Below are 25,638 nucleotides of genomic sequence, written 5' to 3'. Positions count from 1 at the left end.
CCCACTCCCGTCAACCTCCCCCTCCCCAACTCCCGTCAACCTCCCCCCTCCCCCACTCCCGTCAACCTCCCCCCTCCCCCACTCCCGTCAACCTCCCCCCTCCCCCACTCCCGTCCCCTCCCCCACCTCCGTCAACCTCCCCCTCCCCCACTCCTGTCAACCTCCCCCTCCCCCACTCCCGTCAACCTCCCCCTTCCTCACTCTCGTCAACCTCCCCCCTCCCCCACTCCCGTCAACCTCCCCCCTCCCCCACTCCCGTCAATCTCCCCCTCCCCCACTCCCGTCAACCTCCCCCTCCCTCTCTCCCGTCAACCTCCCCCCTCCCTCTCTCCCGTCAACCTCCCCCTCCCTCACTCCCCTCGTCATCACTTACTTCCTGTGGGGATGAGGTCTCTGTCTGGGATGAAGAGTTTGTACCCGTAGTGTTTCTCCAAGACGTCAGGGAGGATCTCCAGGGCAAAGCGCTCCTCCTCCTTGGTCTCCTGACTCCACTGGTCAGGGTCTACTTTAGTGTAGGACAGGTATGCATCATAGTCCTTATTATCTGCCAGAAACACAGAAAGACAGACAGCACACAGAGAAGGTCGGGTGAAGCATATGCACACTCAGGGATATGAATGTAGGCATGAACAGACAAAAAAATGACTCTTTATTATGTGAAAGTGAAAGAAAGATAATTATATTGCCAGACATAATGATAGAGCTGAGAGCTGCAGTAGAAAGCCAGACTGATGGATCAACAACACTAGAGGTAGCAGTAGAAAGCCAGACTGATAGATCAACAACACTAGAGGAAGCAGTAGAAAGCCAGACTGATGGATCAACAACACTAGAGGAAGCAGTAGAAAGCCAGACTGATGGATCAACAACACTAGAGGAAGCAGTAGAAAGCCAGACTGATGGATCAACAACACTAGAGGAAGCAGTAGAAAGCCAGACTGATAGATCAACAACACTAGAGGTAGCAGTAGAAAGCCAGACTGATGGATCAACAACACTAGAGGTAGCAGTAGAAAGCCAGACTGATAGATCAACAACACTAGAGGAAGCAGTAGAAAGCCAGACTGATAGATCAACAACACTAGAGGTAGCAGTAGAAAGCCAGACTGATAGATCAACAACACTAGAGGAAGCAGTAGAAAGCCAGACTGATAGATCAACAACACTAGAGGTAGCAGTAGAAAGCCAGACTGATTGATCAACAACACTAGAGGAAGCAGTAGAAAGCCAGACTGATAGATCAACAACACTAGAGGAAGCAGTAGAAAGCCAGACTGATAGATCAACAACACTAGAGGAAGCAGTAGAAAGCCAGACTGATAGATCAACAACACTAGAGGAAGCAGTAGAAAGCCAGACTGATAGATCAACAACACTAGAGGAAGCAGTAGAAAGCCAGACTGATAGATCAACAACACTAGAGGAAGCAGTAGAAAGCCAGACTGATAGATCAACAACACTAGAGGAAGCAGTAGAAAGCCAGACTGATAGATCAACAACACTAGAGGAAGCAGTAGAAAGCCAGACTGATAGATCAACAACACTAGAGGAAGCAGTAGAAAGCCAGACTGATAGATCAACAACACTAGAGGAAGCAGTAGAAAGCCAGACTGATGGATCAACAACACTAGAGGTAGCAGTAGAAAGCCAGACCGATGGATCAACAACACTAGAGGTAGCAGTAGAAAGCCAGACTGATGGATCAACAACACTAGAGGAAGCAGTAGAAAGCCAGACTGATGGATCAACAACACTAGAGGAAGCAGTAGAAAGCCAGACTGATGGATCAACAACACTAGAGGAAGCAGTAGAAAGCCAGACTGATAGATCAACAACACTAGAGGAAGCAGTAGAAAGCCAGACTGATGGATCAACAACACTAGAGGTAGCAGTAGAAAGCCAGACTGATAGATCAACAACACTAGAGGAAGCAGTAGAAAGCCAGACTGATAGATCAACAACACTAGAGGAAGCAGTAGAAAGCCAGACTGATATATCAACAACACTAGAGGAAGCAAATGTGTCAAAAACAGAAAACCAAGTTCCTCTCAGAAGCTACAGGCTATCAGGACAACCGCTCTGATTTTATCTCATGCGCACGCACGCACAAACACACCTCTCCCCAGAAGATAAACTCATTAGTGCACAGTGGTTTTCCGACCCTAAAGGCTCTCCTATAATCCTGTAGGAAGGGAAAACAGGAAACTTCCTTGATCTGTAAACCTGGCACAGCATTCCCGCTAGCTGCTCAAAGGCTTCCCTTATTTCACACAGGTAGGACACAGAGCACGGAGAAGGAGAGGAGTAGGAAGAGGAGAGGGGATCAGAGTCTGTAAGGGGTTCATTGAAGGCACTTGAATGATTAAAAAAAATATATACATACATGAGAGAGAGAGAGAGACAGACAGAGACAGACAGACAGACAGAGACAGAGTACACCGGATAAGGCAGGAGAAATACTCCAGATATAACAGACTGACCCTAGCCCCCAACACAAACTATTGCAGCAAAATTACTGGAGGCTGAGATAGGAGTGGTCGGGAGACGCTGTTACCCCGTCCGACGATACCCCCTGGACAGGGCCAAACAGGTAGGATATAACCCCACCCACTTTGCCAAAGCACAGCCCCCACACCACTAGAGGGATATCTTCAACCACCAACTTACCATCCTGAGACAAGGCCGAGTATAGCCCACAAAGATCTCCGCCCCGGCACAACCCAAGGGGGGGGGGGGGGCGGCAACCCAGACAGGAAGATCACGTCAGTGACTCAACCCACTCAAGTGACGCACCCCTCCTAGGGATGGCATGGAAGAGCACCAGTAAACCAGTGACTCAGCCCCTGTAATAGGGTTAGAGGCAGAGAATCCCAGTGGAGAGAGGGGAACCGGCCAGGCAGAGACAGCAAGGGCGGTTCTTTGCTCCAGTAATGACTTGGACTGATGCCTTGTTGCCTCACCAACAAGCCCAAACTAGGACGGAACTAACTGTATCTGGGAGGAGAAACAAAAAAAGCCTCCAACTTCAGTTTGTTGGTAGACTTTTTCCTTTGATTTGGGTAGGGAGGGAGTTGGCTTAGTCCCAGCCTCCCCGTCCCAAAGCAGACAGCTTCTCTGCTGGTCCACAGGAGAGGGTGGACATCATACCATGACATATTGAGACTGATCCCTCTCTTAATGGAGAACAAATTGAAAATCTGCCTCCCCTCTTTCCCATGTATCCCTAGTGACCTACAAACACACACACAGGAATGCAAGCACACACACACCTCACTCACTGGGTTATTACTGGAGACAATGGGCTGGCTGTCAGTGAGGAGTTTGTGTGTGTTCATGTATGTGACGTGTGTGTGTGTGTACCTGGGAGACTGTTACGGCTGCAGGCTCTGACCGGTAATGGCTTTCATAGAAACAACCTTCAAAGCACACATGCAGACTAGTTGATAAAGTATATATGTGTGAGTGAGTGAGTGTGAGAGTGAGAGAGAGGTGTGGTTTGGCTTGAGGCCAAACCACACGACCAACAACACTGGACACTTTATGGAACACAAAGCCTTCACTATCTCATCCTGGAATATCCAAGGCCTGAGGTCATCTGCCTTTGGCATAAAGAGTAGGAACCTGGACTTCATCAAACTCTTTAACATCATCCTTAGCTCTGGCATCTTCCCCAATATTTGGAACCAAGGACTGATCACCCCAATCCACAAAAGTGGAGACAAATTTGACCCCAGTAACTACCGTGGGATATGCGTCAACAGCAACCTTGAGAAAATCCTCTGCATCATCATTAACAGCAGACTCGTACATTTTCTCAGTGAAAACAATGTACTGAGCAAATGTCAAATTGGCTTTTTACCAAATTACTGTACAACAGACCATGTATTCACTCTGCACACCCTAACTGACAAACAAACCAATACAAAGGCAAAGTCTCATGATTTGTTGATTTCAAAAAAGCCTTAGACTCAATTTGGCATGAGGGTCTGGTCTACAAATTGATGGAAAGTGGTGTTGGGAGAAAAACATACGACATTATAAAATCCATGTACACAAACAACAAGTGTGCAGTTAAAATAGGCAAAAAACACATTTCTTCCCACAAGGCCATGGGGTGAGACAGGGATGCAAAAGCCCCACCCTCTTCAACATATATATCAACAAATTGGCAAGGGCACTACAAAAGTCTGTAGCACCCGGCCTCACCCTACTAGAATCTGAAGTCAAATGTCTGTTTGCTGATGATCTGGTGCTTCTGTCACCAACCAAGGAGGGACTACAGCAGCACCTAGATCTTCTGCACAGATACTGCCAGACCTGGGCCCTGACAATAAATCTCAGTAAGATCCCAAAAAAAGGTCCAGTCGCCAGGACCACAAATACAAATTCCATCTATATACCATTGCCCTAGAGCACACAAAAAACGACACATATCTTGGCCTAAACATCAGCAACACAGGTAACTTCCACAAAGAATCCACAAAGGCAAGAAGGGCATTCTATGCCATCAAAAGGAACATAGAATTAGACATACCAATTAGGATTTGGCTAAAGATATTTTAATCAGTTATACAACCATAGGGAAATTGGTGTCACGCCCTGGTCTTAGTTTTTTTGTGTTTTCTTTATTAATTTGGTCAGGCCAGGGTGTGACATGGGTTTTGTATGTGGTGTGTTTTGTCTTGGGCGTTTTTTCGTACGTATTGGGATTGTGGCTTAGTGGGGTTTTCTAGGTAAGTCTATGGCTGTCTGGAGTGGTTCTCAATCAGAGGCAGGTGTTTATCGTTGTCTCTGATTGGGAACCATATTTAGGCAGCCATATTCTTTGAGTGTTTCGTGGGTGATTGTTCCGGTCTCTGTGTTTGCACCAGATAGGACTGTTTAGGTTTTCATTTTTCTTGTTTTGTTTAGTCTGTTCATGTATAGTCGTCTTTATTAAAAACATGAATAACCACCACGCCGCATTTTGGTCCGCCTCTCCTTCAACACAGGAAAACCCTTACAATTTATTCTAAAGGTCTGGGGTCTGCTCACCAACCAAGAATTCACAAAATGGGACAAACACCAAATTGAGACTGCATGCATAATTCTGCTAAATTGTCCGTGTACAACGTAGAACACCAAATAACGCATGCAGAGCAGAATTAGGCTGATACCTGCTAATTATCAAAACCCAGAAAAGAGCTGTTAAATTATAAATCCAACTAAAAGAAAGTGATTCCCAAACCTTCCATAACAAAGCCATCACCTACAGAGAGATGAACCTGGAGAAGAGCCCCCTAAGCAAGCTGGTCCTGGGACTTGTTCACAAACACCCCACAGATCCCCAGGACAGAAACACAATTTGACCCAACCAAATCATGAGAAAACAAAAAGAGAATTACTTGACACAATGGAAAGAGTTAAGAAAACAGAGCAAAGTAGTATTATATTTGGCCCCAAACAGAGAGTACACAGCAACAGAATACCTGAACACTGACTGACCCAAACTTAAGGAAAGCTTTGACTACAGTGGCTTGAGAAATTATTCACCCCCTTGGCATTTTTCCCATTTTGTTGTCTTATAACCTGGAACTAAAATTGATTTTTGGGAGGTTTGTAATCATTTGATTTACACAACATGCCTACCAAGAGTGTTGCTTTAGCAGTATGCTTAGGTTCGTGGTCCTGCTGGAAGGTGAACCTTCGTCCCAGTCTCAAATCTCTGGAAGACTGAAACAGGTTTCCCCTCAAAGATTTTTCTGTATTTAGCTCCATCCATCATTCCTTCAATTCTGATCAGTTTCCCAGTCCCTGCCGATGAGAAACATCCCTGCAGCATGATGCTGCCACAACCATGCTTCACTTTGGGGATGGTATTCTCAGGGTGATGAGGTGTTGAGTTTGCGCCAGACATAGCGTTTTCCTTGATGGCCAAAAAGCTCAATTGTAGTCTCATCTGACCAGAGTACCTTCTTCCATATGTATAAGGAGTCTCCCACATGCCTTTTGGCAAACACCAAACACATTTTCTTATTTTTTTTCTGGCTACTCTTCCGTAAAGCCCAGCTCTGTGGAGTGTACGGCTTAAAGTGGTTCTATGGACAGATACTCCAACCTCCGCTGTGGAGCTTTGCAGCCCCTCCAGGGTTATCTTCGGTCTCTTTGTTGCCTCTCTGTTTAATGCCCTCTTTGCCTGGTCCGTGAGTTTTGGTGGACGGCCCTCTCTTGGCAGGTTTTTTAAAATGTATTTAATGGTGCTCCGTGGGATGGTCAAAGTTTGATATATTTTTATAACCCAACCATGATCTGTACGTCTCCACAACTTTGTCCCTGACCTGTTTGGAGAGCTCCTTGGTCTTCATAGTGCTTCTTGCTTGGTGGATCCCCTTGCTTAATGGTATTGCAGGCTCTGGGGCCTTTTAGAACAGGTGTATATATACACTGAGATCATGTGACACTTAAATAAAGTTCACTTGTCTGCAATCTAACTAATTATGTGACTTCTGAAGGTAATTGGTTGCACCAGATCTTATTTAGGGGCTTCGTAGCAAAGCGGGTGAATACATATGCACAAACCACTTTTCCATTTTTAGTATTATTTTAATTAAACAAGTTACCTTTTCATTTCACTTCACCAATTTGGACTATTTTGTGTATGTCCATTACATGAAATCCCAAAAAAAATCAATTTAAATTACAGGGTTAGCTGCACAACTGAGCTGCACTTGTATGACCATATTAGAGACACATATTTCCCTCAGATTACACAGATCCACAAAGAATTTGAAAACAAACCCAATTTTGATAAACTCCCATATCTACTGGGTGAAATACCAGTGTGCCATCACAGCAGCAAGATGTCTGACCTGTTGCCGCAAGAAAAGGTCAACCAGTGAAGAACAAACACCATTGTAAATACAACCCATATTTATGCTTACTTATTTTCTCTTTTGTACATCGTTACAACAATTTGCTCATCGTTAAAACACTGTATATATACACATATGACATTTGTAATGCCTTTGTTGTTTTGGAACATCTGTGAGTGTAATGTTTACAGTTCATTTTTATTGTTGAATTCAGTTTTAAATATGATCTACTTCACTTGTTTTGGCAATGTTAACATATGTTTCCCATGCCAATAAAGCCCCTTGAATTGAAAGAAAGAGAAAATGAGAGAAAGAGATTGAGAGAGTGAGAGAGAAAGAAAGAGAAAAGGAGAGAGAAATTGAGAGCGATAGAGAGATAAAGAGAGAGAAAAAAGGAGAAATTGAGAGCGATAGAGAGAAACAAACAGACAACAGCCACCTATTGGCTGAGCCCTTACCTCCATCCAGGTCGTCGCTGCCGAAGTGTCTCCTGTAGAAGAGCATGAGCTCAATCTTATAACACTTATACAGAGAGATGAGGAAGAGCAGCAGTAGCAGAATGGCGCCCAAACCACCTGCCAACTCTACCGTGTACATCAGCTCTGCTGAGAGAGAGAGAGAGACAGAGAGAGGAAGAGAAGGGGAGAAAGAAAGCAGAGGGGAGAGAAAGGGAGCGAAAGAAAGACCATGTCACTAAAACTATAGAGTCAGTCAATAATGTTTCCCAACACCATCATTATTTGATGTACGTATATGTGCATGGTAGTACACAGCTGTTTGCATGTGCTGCAATAAGAAGACAGACTGCAGAGTAATAGAGTCATCCCTGGTGTCTATGCTCTGCTCAACCCTGCTCTGTTCTATCCTACTCATGTCTATCCTGTTCTACCCTGCTCTATCCTACTCTTCTGCGCTCTACCCTGTTCTGCTCTGTTATACCCTACTCATGTCTACTCTGTTCTGTTCTATCCTACTCTGCTGCGCTCTACCCTGTTCTGCTCTGTTATACCCTACTCATGTCTACCCTGTTCTATCCTACTCTGAGCCGTACAGCACATCCACATGGAAGAGATAGGGGGATTATGTTGACTTGAGGAAAAGAGGGAGAATGTGATGATCTAAATTTGGGTTCATTGTCTAGGTGAGCCATGACAAAGTGTATAACCTTCATCCTTATACCAACTTCTCTCCATTTTCTTGACACTCGTTCTCCTCATCTCTCTCTCGCTCTCTTTCTCTCTTTCCTCCCTCCCTCAGACAGAGCCTTCCCCCCCTCCCTCCCTCCAGCATCAATTCTGCATCCTGGGAAGAAAACATGACAATAACCAAACACTCGTTTGTTGGGAAAAGAAGAGGAGCCATTAGCTGCTTAAATAACCATCACATCTGCTCTATTGGCTAAAGTGACAACCACCACATAAAGACAGTCTAGCACAAGTCATGCCAGAGAACGAAGAATAATGGACGAATGTAAGAAAAACAACAGAGATAGTTGAATGAAATGGAGCGCAAACACACATCGCTATGGTGGCAAACACAAACTTCAGGAGAGTGTATTGTGGGCTATGGTTGTGAGAGGGAGCCCTTATCCCTTCAGGATAAGTATTGTGGGGTATTGTGGGGTATGGTTGTGAGAGGGAGCCCTTATCCCTTCAGGAGAGTGTATTGTGGGGTATGGTTGTGAGAGAGAGCCCTTATCCCTTCAAGAGAGTGTATTGTGGGGTATGGTTGTGAGGAAGCCCTTATCCCTTCAGGAGAGTGTATTGTGGGGTATGGTTGTGAGAGGGAGCCCTTATCCCTTCAGGAGAGTGTATTGTGGGGTATGGTTGTGAGAGGGAGCCCTTATCCCTTCAGGAGAGTGTTTTGTGCGGTATGGTTGTGAGAGGGAGCCCTTATCCCTTCAGGAGAGTGTATTGTGGGGTATGGTTGTGAGAGGGAGCCCATACCCCTTCAGGAGATTGTATTGTGGGGTATGGTTGTGAGAGGGAGCCCATACCCCTTCAGGAGAGTGTATTGTGGGGTATGGTTGTGAGAGGGAGCCCTTATCCCTTCAGGAGAGTGCATTGTGGGGTATGGTTGTGAGAGAGAGCCCTTATCCCTTCAGGAGAGTGTTTTGTGGGGTATGGTTGTGAGAGGGAGCCCTTATCCCTTCAGGAGAGTGTATTGTGGGGTATGGTTGTGAGAGGGAGCCCATACCCCTTCAGGAGAGTGTATTGTGGGGTATGGTTGTGAGAGGGAGCCCATACCCCTTCAGGAGAGTGTATTGTGGGGTATGGTTGTGAGAGGGAGCCCTTATCCCTTCAGGAGAGTGCATTGTGGGGTATGGTTGTGAGAGAGAGCCCTTATCCCTTCAGGAGAGTGTTTTGTGGGGTATGGTTGTGAGAGGGAGCCCTTATCCCTTCAGGAGAGTGTATTGTGGGGTATGGTTGTGAGAGGGAGCCCATACCCCTTCAGGATAGTGTATTGTGGGGTATGGTTGTGAGAGGGAGCCCATACCCCTTCAGGAGAGTGTATTGTGGGGTATGGTTGTGAGAGAGAACCCATACCCCTTCAGGATAGTGTATTGTGGGGTATGGTTGTGAGAGGGAGCCCATACCCCTTCAGGAGAGTGTTTTGTGGGGTATGGTTGTGAGAGGGAGCCCATACCCCTTCAGGAGAGTGTTTTGTGGGGTATGGTTGTGAGAGAGAGCCCATACCCCTTCAGGAGAGTGTTTTGTGGGGTATGGTTGTGAGAGAGAGCCCATACCCCTTCAGGAGAGTGTTTTGTGGGTTATGGGTGTGTGCTATGGGTGCATTGTCCCCACCCCCCATTTTTACACTGCTGCTACTCTGTTTATCATCCATGTATAGTCACTTTACCTCTACCTACATGTACATATCACCTCAATTACCTCGACTAACCAGTGTCCATGCACATTGACTCTATTGGAATCACCTGTATATAGCCTCGCTACTGTTATTTTTTTGCTTCTCTTTAATTATTTGTTATATTTCAAAAAAAAAATATTCTTAAAACTGCATGGTTGGTTAAGGGCTTGTCAGTAAGCATTTCACTGTTGTATTCGGCGCATGTGACAAATACAATTTTATTTGAAAGAACCCTTACCCCTTCTGGAGAGTTGGATGGTGGCCTGCCGTCTCCCGTTGCCATTCTCCACATAGCAGGAGTAGTTCCCCAGGTCCCCCTCTTCCACCGAGTGGATCATCAAGGAGATGGCCACTTCCTGTTCCCCCAGGTGCTCCCGGACCACCCTGCAAGACAAGAGAAAACAATCATTAATGGAGTGGATGGTAGTCCCTGTGGGAGTAGTCACATTGTCCCCCTCCGTAGGAGGGTGCAACCCGACAGAGTTGATAAATACTGTGCCAGACAGAGTCATTCATGTTTCCTACTAACTAGGATGTCCATGTCTCCTCACTTCATAACAGTCTCGAGGTTAGAGAGACAGTCAGTCTCGAAGTTAGAGAGACCAGCCAGTAACCGGAGAGTTGCCTTTTCCAATCCCAGGGCTGACATGGAAAAACATTGGTTGGGTGATTGACTCGGTTTGCTGTGTCTTGAATGGGATGAGGACTGCAGAGCCTACAGAAAGTATTGAGTTTGCAATGTGCTGTAACCACAGGCTGGGTGATAAAACATAAAATTAATGTGTTACTGTACAGGAGTAAATTTACTGTGAAGCACTGGAAGTACAGGAATGCTATGTTATTCACCATAAGTCAATTTTTTTTATCTATGACCTGTAAATATATTCAACATAGCTCACAAATAAAACTACCATTTGAACAGATGTAGAAGGATGTGAGGAAATGTTTTAAAATACCTAACATTTACAACTGTGGAATGAGCATTAAAAAAGATATTGTGGATCTGTGTTTACAGAATTTCTAGACTTTTTCTGCATGTTGATGTATTACAATCCACAAATGTGACTTTAGATGAGAGTCTGCTGTCTCCATTCACTGGGATAATCTGTGTCATGTGACACACAGTGATGACATCGCGTCTGTGTCCTTGGGAGAAAGCTTTCTAGCTAGAAGAAGAATGAAGAACTTCATGAAATGTGTATTTATTCAACAATTCATGTTATGATGTTCAACAAATTACTTTCATATGAATGTTAAATTCGACCTTTGGGGAATGCAACGCCAAGTGTGTGCTTTCGACATCAGCCCACTAGCCATGCTAGCTAACTAGCTAGCGTTGGAATCTACCAATAGCTAGCAGGCGATCTCATCAGCTGTTTAGACAGCTTAACCAAAGTTAAACTTACTAGGTAATTGTTAATTCAGAAATGTGTCAATTATGAAGAACCGCTCAGTTTTAAAACCCTTAATTGGTGATCTGGCTAGTAAGCTAATGAGAAATGTTTCAATCAATTCTTTCAGGGAAATTTATTATTTGACAGGACACGTCACTCTCTCAACTGGTGTGGTGGTAAGAAATTGCAACATTAACGTAAACTCACCCCATTCCGTACAAATGTGCACAACCGCAACATTCAAACAAGGCTACAAAGAAAACTAATGGGACTGTAGCGACTGTGTTGACTTCAAAATCAGGGGTGTGAACTAGGTTTCTATTCAAGCGTTGATCGACATGGTAATGTCTCTATAGTATTGGAGAAAGGTTTTATTTGTATTTTTAAGCAGACCCTCCATTACATCGTGGCGTGTCGTAACGTACAGCACACATAAAACAACTATTTCTGTCTTACAATCTTTCTCCACCAGGTGTAGCACTTCTCTCATCCTTTAAAAACAAGTAACGTACAGCACGCATAAAACAACCATTTCTGTCTTACAATCTTTCTCCACCAGGTGTAGCACTTCACTCATCCTTTAAAAACAAGTAACGTACAGCACGCATAAAACAACCATTTCTGTCTTACAATCTTTCTCCACCAGGTGTAGCACTTCTCTCATCCTTTAAAAACAAGAAATGGACAGTGATGGGGGTGAGGGGGGATACCTAGTCATTTTTTGCGTCTTCATTGCATGTGATCATCATTCTCAAAGCTACTGTTTACTTCTAAGATCACTAACACTGCCCTAAAAAACAGATTCAAATTCGACACAAAGAGGTATGTAATGACACATTATATAAACTCTTTATAGTGTTTTATTTACATTTTAGACGCAATAAGGTGAAAAGTTGGACAGATTGATTGAAAAAAAGCAATTTTCCCACGTGACATCTCTCCTCACTATCACGGATTAGTTTCGCTCCCCACCCTCCATTTTTAAAAAGACCCGACGGGGCTCATTGCCTGTTTGAATTATGCAGAAAAGGGCAGTGTTTAGGTCATGTAATTGATTCTGTTGGAAAGGGGAGAAATTGTGCTTTACAATGGTATTGACATTAGTTGATCTGGAAGTATTACGTTTTTGGGGCTCTAAAATAAGGGCAATTGTACGGACCAAGGCGATGTACGCGTTTACGTTATCTGATTAAAAACAAAAGAAATTCAGGTGACAAGATCGCCTTACGTTAGCTAGCTTGGCAAATGGGCGAAATCACACACTCGGGGTTGCATGCCCCAATGGTCAAATTTAGCATTCGTATGAAAGTAATTAATTAAAATATTAACAAAATTTGATAAATAAATAAACGTTAAACTCACATTTCATGAACTTCTTGTCATGCCGCTCGATGTCACCGGTCTACTAACCACCGGTCCTGGTAACCATGATTACGCTCACCTGCTTCCCATCATAACGCACACCTGGACATCATTATTTCCTTGATTATACCCCTTTATTTATCCCTCAGTAGACATCAGTCACTAGAGAGTATTGTTTTCTCTCACGTTCTGTACACTTCTCATGTTTTGTTCATCTGCATTTATTCATTATTATACTCAACTTCTGCACCTGCTTCCTGCCACCCGGCGCACACGTTACACTACTTCTAGCTAAAAAGCGTTCTACCAAGAAGGACACAGCCATGATGTCATCACTCTGATGTCATCACACAAAGATGATCCCAATGAATGGAGATAGCCGACTCTCATCTGAAGCCACATTTGTGGATTGTAATACATCAACAGGCGAAAAACAGTTCTAGAAATTCTGTAAGCACAGAATATACATCCACAAGCACTTTTTGAATGCGCAAATGCATATTCCACAGTTGTAAATGTTAGGGATTTCTGAACATTTGTTAAAATTGCAGTTTTATTTGTGAGCTATATTGAATCTATTTTCAGATCATAGATTTATTTGTGATTTATGGTTTAATTTGTGAAATATTTTAAGATATTTACAGATTATGGTTTTATTTACTAAATATTTTAAGATATTCACAGTTCATATGTTGAATATATGCACGGATTGTTAGTTATGTTGAATATACACACGGATCGTGGTAGACACATTTACAGAATAAAGAAACTAATCTCATGCCATATGTTTCTTCCTGGGAGGAAAAAACAAATAATGATATCGGGAAGATAATGTTTTTATAGCAGCTGCCATGGAAACTGAGCGGAAGGAGAGAAAGTAATATTCCATAAAGTAAACGAGTGTCCCTTGCTGAGTTGTTGTAGGCTGGCGGAGGAGAGAAGGGAGACATGATGCTCCCTCGTTCTTCACATACAACTACTTAGCCTACTTTTAAAGCACCCTCAGCACAGAGGCATGCACGAGGGAAAGAGGGAGAGAGTGAAAGAGTGTTTGAGAGAGTGTGTTTGCGTGTGAGAGAAAGAGAGAAAGAGTGTGTGTGTGTGTGTGTGTGTGGTGTGTATGTGTGTGTGTGTGTGTGAAACTGTGTCTGTATGTGCATTAATGTGTAGCCTATGTACTACAAGTGAGCACTGGGGAGAAAGGGAGAGGGAGATAATAAAAAGGCATCTGGAGAGGGTAAGCTGATCCTAGATCTGTGCTCAATGGGCAACTTCTACCCAGACCAAACAGGCCAAGGGAATGTGAATGGAAGTTAGATGGGGATCTAATGGGACTGGACTTGCTGTGGCTGATTGTATCTTAAACCCTGGATGAGCCAAACATCAACAAGAGATTTTAATTACGACTCTGTTGGGGTTCTAGTCTAGACTCTCTGTCTTGTGTGTGACAATGATCACAGGAGCTGCCAAGACAGCACAAACAGATCTGGTTCAGGCTAGCTGGAGTAAAATCTCCTGAACAAAATGCACTATTCTTTCAACAGCTCCTCACTTCCTCATTAGTAAAGCCAGTGAATACGGATTCTGCTCATTTAACTGATCAACTAAAAATGTATTCATTACCTTTATTTAATCCAAAGCCCACCTGAGAACCCGGTATGAACAGAAGTAAACGAGCTCAATACCCCATCGATAATTCTGAGGCAGATTGGTTTGGCAAATTTTTTAATCTCACACATACACACTCACACACACAGCCCCCGTGCATAATGCCCAACCATGCATGCTATGAAAACAACAATAGCCCTGTTGCCATCTGCGATGCAAATGAGAATTTATGGACCTGCGTTTTAATAGAAATGTAACTAGTCAGAATCAATAGTTTGGGTTGTTTAAATATAACCCTGGTGGGTTCCCTGGGTTCTATGGGCTGAGGTTGCTGATGCATTAGTAATGGAGAGTGTGGGTGGGAGGCAAAACCTTGGTAACAGATCCACATCCCTGTAGCAGTGGAATGGAAGATACTTGGGTTGCATGGCTGAAACATAATTACATGTTATAATTGTACATTTATTTGGTAATGTTTACAAGTTGCTAACCATTTGGGAAGTCTCTCTCTCTTTCTCTCTCTCTTTTAAGGGCTTTATTGGCATGGGAAATGTTTGTTTACATTGCCAAAGCAAGTGAAATAGATAATAATCAAAAGTTAAATAAAGAATAAAAAATTAACAGTAAACATTACAAAAGTTTCAAAAGAATAAAGAAATGTAAAATGTTATTATGTCTATATACAGTGTTGTAATGATGTGCAAATAGTTAAAGTATGAAAGGGAAAATAAATATAAACATAAATATTGTTTGTATTTACAATGGTGTTTGTTCTTAACTGGTTGCCCTTTTCTTGTGGAAACAGGTCACACATCTTGCTGCTCTGTGATGGCACAATGTGGTATTTCACCAAATAGATATGGGAGTTTATCAAAATTGGATTTGTTTTCAAATTCTTTGTGGGTCTGTGTAATTTGAGGGAAATATGTCTCTCTCTCTCTCTCTCTCTCTCTCTCCATCCTGCTCTCTTGTTTAATTTTTCCCCAAATCCTAACCCCTTCAAACTTTTAAACCTCTCCATCTTCTACTTTGTGTACATCTTCTCATCCCCCCTCTCGTCCTACCCCTCCCTTGGCTACTCCCTTTCTGTTTGATAGTAATGAGTGTGTCCATCCCATTAAGGGTGTGTGGAGTGATCAGGGGAGTAAAGTCTGGGCTGTGAGAGGATCAGAGCAGGCCTGGAGTAAAGGCTGCATGGACAATAAAGAATACTTGATCAAATACATTATTGATCCACAGAATGAAATATCTGGCTGCATTATTAAAGAGATATAGCCCTTCAGTTGAGGAGAGAGAGAATCCTAGAGAGAGAGACAGACAGAGAAAGAAAGGGGGGAGAAAGAGGGAGAGGAAGATTGCTAACCTTAAAACTGAGCTCTGTACCTGATTCTACCCACAAAACCAAAACACAAGCCCTCCCTCCACTAGTCCATCTGCATTCCTCTACGTTCAGTGAGGTAGGAGTAGTGATGATAGTGAGGGAGAGGGTAGTGAGGTATAGGGTAGTGACGAAAGTGAAGGAGAGGGTAGTGAGGCAGAGGGTAGTGTCAATAGTGAGGTAAAAGGGTAGGTAACAATAGTGAGGGAGAGGGTAGTGAGGTAGAGGGTAGTGACGGTAGTGAGGGAGAGGGTAGTGTCGGTAGTGAGGGAGAGGGTAGTGACGGTAGTGAGGGAGAGGGTAGTGAGGGAGAGACTAGTGACGGTAGTGAGGGAGAGGGTAGTGACAGTAGTGAGGTAGTGAATAATGAGGTAGAGGGTAATGGTGGTAGTGAGGGAAAGGGTATTGAGGGAGAGGGTAGTGTCGGTAGGGAGGTAGAGGGTAGTGACGATAGTGAGGTAGAGGGTAGTGACGAAAGTGAGGGAGAGGGTAGTGAGGTAGAGGGTAGTGTCGGTAGTGAGGTAGAGGGTAGTGACGATAGTGAGGGAGAGGGTAGTGACGGTGGTGAGGGAGAGGGTAGTGACGGTAGTGAGGTAAAGGGTAGTGAAGGTAGTGAGTTAGAGGGTAGTGACGATAGTGAGGTAGAAGGTAGTGAGGAAGAGGGTAGTGACGATAGTGAGGAAGAGGGTAGTGACGGTAGTGAGGTAGAGGGAGGTGACGATAGTGAGGGAGAGGGTAGTGAGGAAGAGGGTAGTGTCGGTAGTGAGGTAGAGGGTAATGAGGGAGAGGGTAGTGACGGTAGTGAGGTAGAGGGTAGTGACGGTAGTGAGGGAGAGGGTAGTGAGGTATAGGGTAGTGACGAAAATGAAGGAGAGGGTAGTGAGGCAGAGGGTAGTCTCAATAGTGAGGTAGAGGGTAGGTAACAATAGTGAGGGAGAGGGTAGTGAGGTAGAGGTTAGTGACGGTAGTGAGGTTGAGGGTAGTGCCGATAGTGAGGATGAGGGTAGTGAGGAAGAGGGTAGTGACGGTAGTGAGGTAGAGGGTAGTGACGGTAGTGAGGGAGAGGGTAGTGACGGTAGTGAGGGAGAGGGTAGTATCGGTAGTGAGGGAGAGGGTAGTGACGGTAGTGAGGGCGAGGGTAGTGAGGGAGAGGCTAGTGACGGTAGTGAGGGAGAGGGTAGTGACAGTAGTGAGGTAGTGGCTAATGAGGTAGAGGGTAATGGTGGTAGTGAGGGAAAGGGTATTGAGGGAGAGGGTAGTGCCGGAAGGGAGGTAGAGGTTAGTGACGATAGTGAGGGAATGGATAGTGATGGTAGTGAAGTAGAGGGTAGTGACGGTAGTGAGGGAGAGGGTAGTGACGGTAGTGAGGTAGAGGGTAGTGACGGTAGTGCGGTAGAGGGTAGTGACGGTAGTGAGGTAGAGGGTAGTGACGGTAGTGAGGGAGAGGTTAGTGAGGTAGTGAGGGAGAGGGTAGTGTCGGTAATGATGGAGAGGGTAGTGACGGTAGTGAACGAGAGGGTAGTGAGGGAGAGGGTAGTGACGGTAGTGAACGAGAGGGTAGTGCGGTAGAGGGTAGTGACGGTAGTGAGGTAGAGGGTAGTGACGGTAGTGAGGGAGAGGTTAGTGAGGTAGTGAGGGAGAGGGTAGTGTCGGTAATGATGGAGAGGGTAGTGACGGTAGTGAACGAGAGGGTAGTGAGGGAGAGGGTAGTGTCGGTAGTGATGGAGAGGGTAGTGACGGTAGTGAGGGAGAGGGTAGTGAGGGAGAGGCTAGTGACGGTAGTGAGGGAGAGGGTAGTGACAGTAGTGAGGTAGTGGGTAATGAGGTAGAGGGTAATGGTGGTAGTGAGGGAAAGGGTAGTGACGAAGAGGGTAGTGACGGTAGTGAGGTAGAGGGAGGTGACGATAGTGAGGGAGAGGGTAGTGAGGAAGAGGGTAGTGTCGGTAGTGAGGTAGAGGGTAGTGAGGGAGAGGGTAGTGACGGTAGTGAGGTAGAGGGTAGTGACGGTAGTGAGGTAGAGGGTAGTGACGGTAGTGAGGGAGAGGGTAGTGACGGTAGTGAGGTAGAGGGTAGTGATGATAGTGAGGGAGAGGGTAGTGAGGTATAGGGTAGTGACGAAAATGAAGGAGAGGGTAGTGAGGCAGAGGGTAGTGTCAATAGTGAGGTAGAGGGTAGGTAACAATAGTGAGGGAGAGGGTAGTGAGGTAGAGGTTAGTGACGGTAGTGAGGTTGAGGGTAGTGACGATAGTGAGGGAGAGGGTAGTGAGTTAGAGGGTAGTGACGATAGTGAGGATGAGGGTAGTGAGGGTAGTGAGGTAGAGGGTAGTGACGGTAGTGAGGGAGAGGGTAGTGACGGTAGTGAGGGAGAGGGTAGTGTCGGTAGTGAGGGAGAGGGTAGTGACGGTAGTGAGGGAGAGGGTTGTGAGGGAGAGGCTAGTGACGGTAGTGAGGGAGAGGGTAGTGACAGTAGTGAGGTAGTGGCTAATGAGGTAGAGGGTAATGGTGGTAGTGAGGGAAAGGGTATTGAGGGAGAGGGTAGTGTCGGTAGGGAGGTAGAGGGTAGTGACGATAGTGAGGGAATGGATAGTGATGGTAGTGAAGTAGAGGGTAGTGACGGTAGTGAGGGAGAGGGTAGTGACGGTAGTGCGGTAGAGGGTAGTGACGGTAGTGCGGTAGAGGGTAGTGACGGTAGTGAGGGAGAGGGTAGTGTCGGTAGTGAGGGAGAGGGTAGTGACGGTAGTGAGGGAGAGGGTAGTGAGGGAGAGGCTAGTGACGGTAGTGAGGGAGAGGGTAGTGACAGTAGTGAGGTAGTGGGTAATGAGGTAGAGGGTAATGATGGTAGTGAGGGAAAGGGTAGTGACGAAGAGGGTAGTGACGGTAGTGAGGTAGAGGGAGGTGACGATAGTGAGGGAGAGGGTAGTGAGGAAGAGGGTAGTGTCGGTAGTGAGGTAGAGGGTAGTGAAGGTAGTGAGTTAGAGGGTAGTGACGATAGTGAGGTAGAAGGTAGTGAGGAAGAGGGTAGTGACGATAGTGAGGAAGAGGGTAGTGACGGTAGTGAGGTAGAGGGAGGTGACGATAGTGAGGGAGAGGGTAGTGAGGAAGAGGGTAGTGTCGGTAGTGAGGTAGAGGGTAATGAGGGAGAGGGTAGTGACGGTAGTGAGGTAGAGGGTAGTGACGGTAGTGAGGGAGAGGGTAGTGAGGTATAGGGTAGTGACGAAAATGAAGGAGAGGGTAGTGAGGCAGAGGGTAGTCTCAATAGTGAGGTAGAGGGTAGGTAACAATAGTGAGGGAGAGGGTAGTGAGGTAGAGGTTAGTGACGGTAGTGAGGTTGAGGGTAGTGCCGATAGTGAGGATGAGGGTAGTGAGGAAGAGGGTAGTGACGGTAGTGAGGTAGAGGGTAGTGACGGTAGTGAGGGAGAGGGTAGTGACGGTAGTGAGGGAGAGGGTAGTATCGGTAGTGAGGGAGAGGGTAGTGACGGTAGTGAGGGCGAGGGTAGTGAGGGAGAGGCTAGTGACGGTAGTGAGGGAGAGGGTAGTGACAGTAGTGAGGTAGTGGCTAATGAGGTAGAGGGTAATGGTGGTAGTGAGGGAAAGGGTATTGAGGGAGAGGGTAGTGCCGGAAGGGAGGTAGAGGTTAGTGACGATAGTGAGGGAATGGATAGTGATGGTAGTGAAGTAGAGGGTAGTGACAGTAGTGAGGGAGAGGGTAGTGACGGTAGTGAGGTAGAGGGTAGTGACGGTAGTGCGGTAGAGGGTAGTGACGGTAGTGAGGTAGAGGGTAGTGACGGTAGTGAGGGAGAGGTTAGTGAGGTAGTGAGGGAGAGGGTAGTGTCGGTAATGATGGAGAGGGTAGTGACGGTAGTGAACGAGAGGGTAGTGAGGGAGAGGGTAGTGACGGTAGTGAACGAGAGGGTAGTGCGGTAGAGGGTAGTGACGGTAGTGAGGTAGAGGGTAGTGACGGTAGTGAGGGAGAGGTTAGTGAGGTAGTGAGGGAGAGGGTAGTGTCGGTAATGATGGAGAGGGAAGTGACGGTAGTGAACGAGAGGGTAGTGAGGGAGAGGGTAGTGTCGGTAGTGATGGAGAGGGTAGTGACGGTAGTGAGGGAGAGGGTAGTGAGGGAGAGGCTAGTGACGGTAGTGAGGGAGAGGGTAGTGACAGTAGTGAGGTAGTGGGTAATGAGGTAGAGGGTAATGGTGGTAGTGAGGGAAAGGGTAGTGACGAAGAGGGTAGTGACGGTAGTGAGGTAGAGGGAGGTGACGATAGTGAGGGAGAGGGTAGTGAGGAAGAGGGTAGTGTCGGTAGTGAGGTAGAGGGTAGTGAGGGAGAGGGTAGTGACGGTAGTGAGGTAGAGGGTAGTGACGGTAGTGAGGTAGAGGGTAGTGACGGTAGTGAGGGAGAGGGTAGTGACGGTAGTGAGGTAGAGGGTAGTGATGATAGTGAGGGAGAGGGTAGTGAGGTATAGGGTAGTGACGAAAATGAAGGAGAGGGTAGTGAGGCAGAGGGTAGTGTCAATAGTGAGGTAGAGGGTAGGTAACAATAGTGAGGGAGAGGGTAGTGAGGTAGAGGTTAGTGACGGTAGTGAGGTTGAGGGTAGTGACGATAGTGAGGGAGAGGGTAGTGAGTTAGAGGGTAGTGACGATAGTGAGGATGAGGGTAGTGAGGGTAGTGAGGTAGAGGGTAGTGACGGTAGTGAGGGAGAGGGTAGTGACGGTAGTGAGGGAGAGGGTAGTGTCGGTAGTGAGGGAGAGGGTAGTGACGGTAGTGAGGGAGAGGGTTGTGAGGGAGAGGCTAGTGACGGTAGTGAGGGAGAGGGTAGTGACAGTAGTGAGGTAGTGGCTAATGAGGTAGAGGGTAATGGTGGTAGTGAGGGAAAGGGTATTGAGGGAGAGGGTAGTGTCGGTAGGGAGGTAGAGGGTAGTGACGATAGTGAGGGAATGGATAGTGATGGTAGTGAAGTAGAGGGTAGTGACGGTAGTGAGGGAGAGGGTAGTGACGGTAGTGCGGTAGAGGGTAGTGACGGTAGTGCGGTAGAGGGTAGTGACGGTAGTGAGGGAGAGGGTAGTGTCGGTAGTGAGGGAGAGGGTAGTGACGGTAGTGAGGGAGAGGGTAGTGAGGGAGAGGCTAGTGACGGTAGTGAGGGAGAGGGTAGTGACAGTAGTGAGGTAGTGGGTAATGAGGTAGAGGGTAATGATGGTAGTGAGGGAAAGGGTAGTGACGAAGAGGGTAGTGACGGTAGTGAGGTAGAGGGAGGTGACGATAGTGAGGGAGAGGGTAGTGAGGAAGAGGGTAGTGTCGGTAGTGAGGTAGAGGGTAGTGACGGTAGTGAGGGAGAGGGTAGTGACGGTAGTGAGGTAGAGGGTAGTGACGAAAATGAAGGAGAGGGTAGTGAGGAAGAGGGTAGTGACGGTAGTGAGGTAGAGGGAGGTGACGATAGTGAGGGAGAGGGTAGTGAGGAAGAGGGTAGTGTCGGTAGTGAGGTAGAGGGTAGTGACGGTAGTGAGGTAGAGGGTAGTGACGAAGAGGGTAGTGACGGTAGTGAGGTAGAGGGAGGTGACGATAGTGAGGGAGAGGGTAGTGAGGAAGAGGGTAGTGTCGGTAGTGAGGTAGAGGGTAGTGACGGTAGTGAGGGAGAGGGTAGTGACGGTAGTGAGGTAGAGGGTAGTGACGAAAATGAAGGAGAGGGTAGTGAGGAAGAGGGTAGTGACGGTAGTGAGGTAGAGGGTAGTGACGGTAGTGAGGGAGAGGGTAGTGACGGTAGTGAGGGAGAGGGTAGTGACGGTAGTGAGGGAGAGGGTAGTGACGGTAGTGAGGTAGAGGGTAGTGACGGTAGTGCGGTAGAGGGTAGTGACGGTAGTGCGGTAGAGGGTAGTGTCGGTAGTGATGGAGAGGGTAGTGACGGTAGTGAGGGAGAGGGTAGTGTCGGTAGTGAGGGAGAGGGTAGTGACGGTAGTGAGGTAGAGGGTAGTGAGGGAGAGGGTAGTGACGGTGGTGAGGGAGAGGGTAGTGACAGTAGTGAGGTACTGGCTAATGAGGTAGAGGGTAATGGTGGTAGTGAGGGAAAGTGTATTGAGGGAGAGGGTAGTGTCGGTAGGGAGGTAGAGTGTAGTGACGATAGTGAGGGAATGGATAGTGATGGTAGTGAAGTAGAGGGTAGTGACGGTAGTGCGGTAGAGGGTAGTGACGGTAGTGAGGTAGAGGGTAGTGAGGGTAGTGAGGTAGAGGGTAGTGACAGTAGTGAGGGAGAGGTTAGTGAGGTAGTGAGGGAGAGGGTAGTGACGGTAGTGATGGAGAGGGTAGTGACGGTAGTGAGGGAGAGGGTAGTGAGGGAGAGGCTAGTGACGGTAGTGAGGGAGAGGGTAGTGACAGTAGTGAGGTAGTGGGTAATGAGGTAGAGGGTAATGGTGGTAGTGAGGGAAAGGGTATTGAGGGAGAGGGTAGTGACGGTAGTGAGGGAGAGGGTAGTGAGGAAGAGGGTAGTGACGGTAGTGACGAAGAGGGTAGTGACAGTAGTGGGGTAGTGGGTAGTGAGGTAGAGGGTAGTGGTGGTAGTGTCACACTCTGACCATTATTTGCGTTGTTTGTTTCTATGATTTGTTTGGTCAGGGTGTGATATGAGTGGGCATTCTATGTTGCATGTCTAGTTAGTCTGTTTCTATGTGTTTTGGCCTGATATGGTTCTCAATCAGTGGCAGGTGTTTGTCGTTGTCTCTGATTGGGAACCATATTTAGGTAGCCTGTTTTGTATTGTGGTCCGTGGGTTATTGTCTATGTTACATACATACAGACACCAGATAGACTGGTGTGCTAAAGAGGTGTGATAGTAATAGTAGGAGCAACAGAACAGACTGGGTTTACCTGCCTGTCTGCATACCTGCCTGTCTGCATTCCTGCCTTCCTGGAGAATAGCTCCAGTGTCGTGTTCAGAGACAGTTTAGAGAATAGCTCCAGTGTCGTGTTCAGAGACAGTTTAAAGAATAGCTCCAGTGTCGTGTTCAGAGAGTAGCTCCAGTGTCGTGTTCAGAGACAGTTTAGAGAATAGCTCCAGTGTCGTGTTCAGAGAGTAGCTCCCGTGACGTGTTCAGAGAGTTTAGAGAATAGCTCCAGTGTCGTGTTCAGAGAGTAGCTCCAGTGTCGTGTTCAGAGAGTTTAGAGAATAGCTCCAGTGTCGTGTTCAGAGAGTAGCTCCAGTGTCGTGTTCAGAGACAGTTTAGAGAATAGCTCCAGTGTCGTGTTCAGAGAGTAGCTCCCGTGACGTGTTTAGAGAATAGCTCCAGTGACGTGTTCAGAGACAGTTTAGAGAATTGCTCCAGTGTCGTGTTCAGAGAGTAGCTCCAGTGTCGTGTTCAGAGAGTTTAGAGAATAGCTCCAGTGACGTGTTCAGAGACAGTTTAGAGAATAGCTCCAGTGTTGTGTTCAGAGACAGTTTAGAGAATAGCTCCAGTGTCGTGTTCAGAGAGTAGCTCCAGTGTCGTGTTCAGAGACAGTTTAGAGAATAGCTCCAGTGTCGTGTTCAGAGACAGTTTAGAGAATAGCTCCAGTGTCGTGTTCAGAGACAGTTTAGAGAATAGCTCCAGTGTCGTGTTCAGAGAGTAGCTCCAGTGTCGTGTTCAGAGACAGTTTAGAGAATAGCTCCAGTGTCGTGTTCAGAGACAGTTTAGAGAATAGCTCCAGTGTCGTGTTCAGAGACAGTTTAGAGAATAGCTCCAGTGTCGTGTTCAGAGAGTTTAGAGAATAGCTCCAGTGTCGTGTTCAGAGACAGTTTAGAGAATAGCTCCAGTGTCGTGTTAAGAGAGTAGCTCCAGTGTCGTGTTCAGAGACAGTTTAGAGAATAGCTCCAGTGTCGTGTTCAGAGAGTAGCTCCAGTGTCGTGTTCAGAGACAGTTTAGAGAATAGCTCCAGTGTCGTGTTCAGAGAGTAGCTCCAGTGTCGTGTTCAGAGACAGTTTAGAGAATAGCTCCAGTGTCGTGTTCAGAGAGTAGCTCCAGTGTCGTGTTCAGAGACAGTTTAGAGAATAGCTCCAGTGTCGTGTTCAGAGAGTAGCTCCAGTGTCGTGTTCAGAGACAGTTTAGAGAATAGCTCCAGTGTCGTGTTCAGAGACAGTTTAGAGAATAGCTCCAGTGTCGTGTTCAGAGACAGTTTAGAGAATTGCTCCAGTGTCGTGTTCAGAGAGTAGCTCCAGTGACGTGTTCAGAGACAGTTTAGAGAATAGCTCCAGTGTCGTGTTCAGAGAGTAGCTCCAGTGTCGTGTTCAGAGACAGTTTAGAGAATAGCTCCAGTGTCGTGTTCAGAGAGTAGCTCCAGTGTCGTGTTCAGAGACAGTTTAGAGAATAGCTCCAGTGTCGTGTTCAGAGACAGTTTAGAGAATAGCTCCAGTGTCGTGTTCAGAGAGTAGCTCCAGTGTCGTGTTCAGAGACAGTTTAGAGAATAGCTCCAGTGTCGTGTTCAGAGAGTAGCTCCAGTGTCGTGTTCAGAGACAGTTTAGAGAATAGCTCCAGTGTCGTGTTCAGAGACAGTTTAGAGAATAGCTCCAGTGTCGTGTTCAGAGAGTAGCTCCAGTGTCGTGTTCAGAGACAGTTTAGAGAATAGCTCCAGTGTCGTGTTCAGAGAATAGCTCCAGTGTCGTGTCCAGAGATTGTTTAGGGGGAGCATAACATTTTGAAATGTAATCAATGCAAGGTGGATTTTTTCTTTATAATTATGATGGCTCAACACATGAAATGCTTCAGCTGAGGTTTGGTACATTTCCCTACTCAAATACATCAGAAATCATTCTAAAAGTCTACAGTGTTTGCATTCAAGGTTAGGATTTGATATAAGGGTATTAGTGTACAGCAGTAAATTCAGTTAAAGTTCCATCCAAAGTGTGAATCATACCGTGACCTTCTATATAGTAAAGACCTGGAATTTAACTGTACAAATGTATGACCTTTTAATGTGTCATGAACACAACCAGTCATGATGTTTTCTTCTGATTGTCAAACAAATCACTTCAGAAAGTAGGTTAAGTATGTTACCTACACGTTCGTCTACTCCAAAATAAATCCAGCATGCAAACAGTGGACTGTGCACCCGCCATTCGAATGGAAAGGGACATCTATTACAAACACCATAACGTGTACACAGCAGGGTCTATTCATGGATACCAAGGGAAGACAAAAGTGCCACACTAAAAAAAGAAACAAACGTGTACAATTATTTCTCATTCATGTTTATCCGTGTTTCACGATATCCCTTAAATTCATCAGAGAAAGCATCCGAGCGAAGCAAACAGCGCCCCTCTGTCTTCGCACCTGTAGCCCATGCTGAGATGCTGTCTGGCGGAAAATTATATTACATGTCTCCAATGAGTGATAAGTCTTGCTGTCGGCGTGTCTTGGTAAAAAATATCAATATATTCAGAGACGACCTATCAGATCTCAGAATCCCAAGGGGGGCCACTTGGGTGGCCAATAAGATTTCAGGGGTGCCGTGGGCCACCCCCTGGTCACGCCACTGAATAGCTCATCTAAGGCTTTGTGCTTAAGTATTACATCATAGTATGGTCTACTACAGTATCCAGTGGAGTCTGGTGATGTAGTTGTGTGTTGCTGTGTGATGTATCTATAAATCAGTCCAGTTGAACTGTGTACTGTGTTAGTATAAATAGTATTGTCTACAGGATTCATATTTAATATCGACCACAATTCCATAGTTACAATGTATTCATCCTAATCGTATCAGAGTGACTATGATCACATATTAGGTCATATGGTTACTACATTAGAAGTGAGAGGAGTAAAACCACCATGTGTCTCACTTGATTTCGCTCTCTTCGACTCTCTCCTCATCCAGGTCCTCGATGAACTTCTCTCCCTTCATCCAATAGACGAGAGGACTGACCGCTGACCCGCTGTAGCCGAAGAATGCTCTACACGTCAGGTTCAGGGCACTTCCTGTGGAGACAGGAAATAGCACACTTTTATTCTTCTCAATCCCTCAACACAGACATTAGTAGTCTGCTGTACGTAGAGAAATAGGAGATCTGGAATAGTTTTCTACACTAGTTAGCAGTAGAGAGAGCTAACCGGCACCTTCGGTTGCCTTGGGGTCGTATTGTGAATGGGATGAAGACATCCACACTTCAAGTCTTATTTATGGCTATATAGGTATGTAACAGCTAAACCTAGACACCCATGAC

At 46.2% G+C, this 25,638-nt stretch overlaps 1 protein-coding gene across 3 annotated transcripts in view; it reads right to left on the bottom strand.

Annotated features, from left to right (window-relative positions):
* The window catches only part of LOC110504643 (interleukin-1 receptor accessory protein-like 1-B), a 455,299-nt gene that overhangs the window by 7,997 nt on the left and 421,664 nt on the right, over positions 1-25,638 (bottom strand). For 2 of the 3 annotated variants that reach the window (XM_036975074.2, XM_036975072.2), the window contains exons 7-10: positions 25,258-25,393; positions 9,958-10,103; positions 7,310-7,456; positions 374-544 (exon numbers count right to left, since the gene is read on the bottom strand). In XM_036975074.2, the coding sequence (XP_036830969.1) occupies positions 374-544; positions 7,310-7,456; positions 9,958-10,103; positions 25,258-25,393 (600 nt within the window). The remainder of the gene's footprint in view (positions 1-373; positions 545-7,309; positions 7,457-9,957; positions 10,104-25,257; positions 25,394-25,638) is intronic. The other variant, XM_036975075.2, reaches the window with a different exon arrangement.

This window comes from Oncorhynchus mykiss, chromosome 3 (genome assembly GCF_057628025.1).
Source record: "Oncorhynchus mykiss isolate SJ-2025 chromosome 3, ASM5762802v1, whole genome shotgun sequence".
Lineage (NCBI taxonomy): Eukaryota > Metazoa > Chordata > Actinopteri > Salmoniformes > Salmonidae > Oncorhynchus > Oncorhynchus mykiss.
Note: the sequence above shows the minus strand (reverse complement) of the source record. Positions and strands in the feature narration are given on the sequence as shown.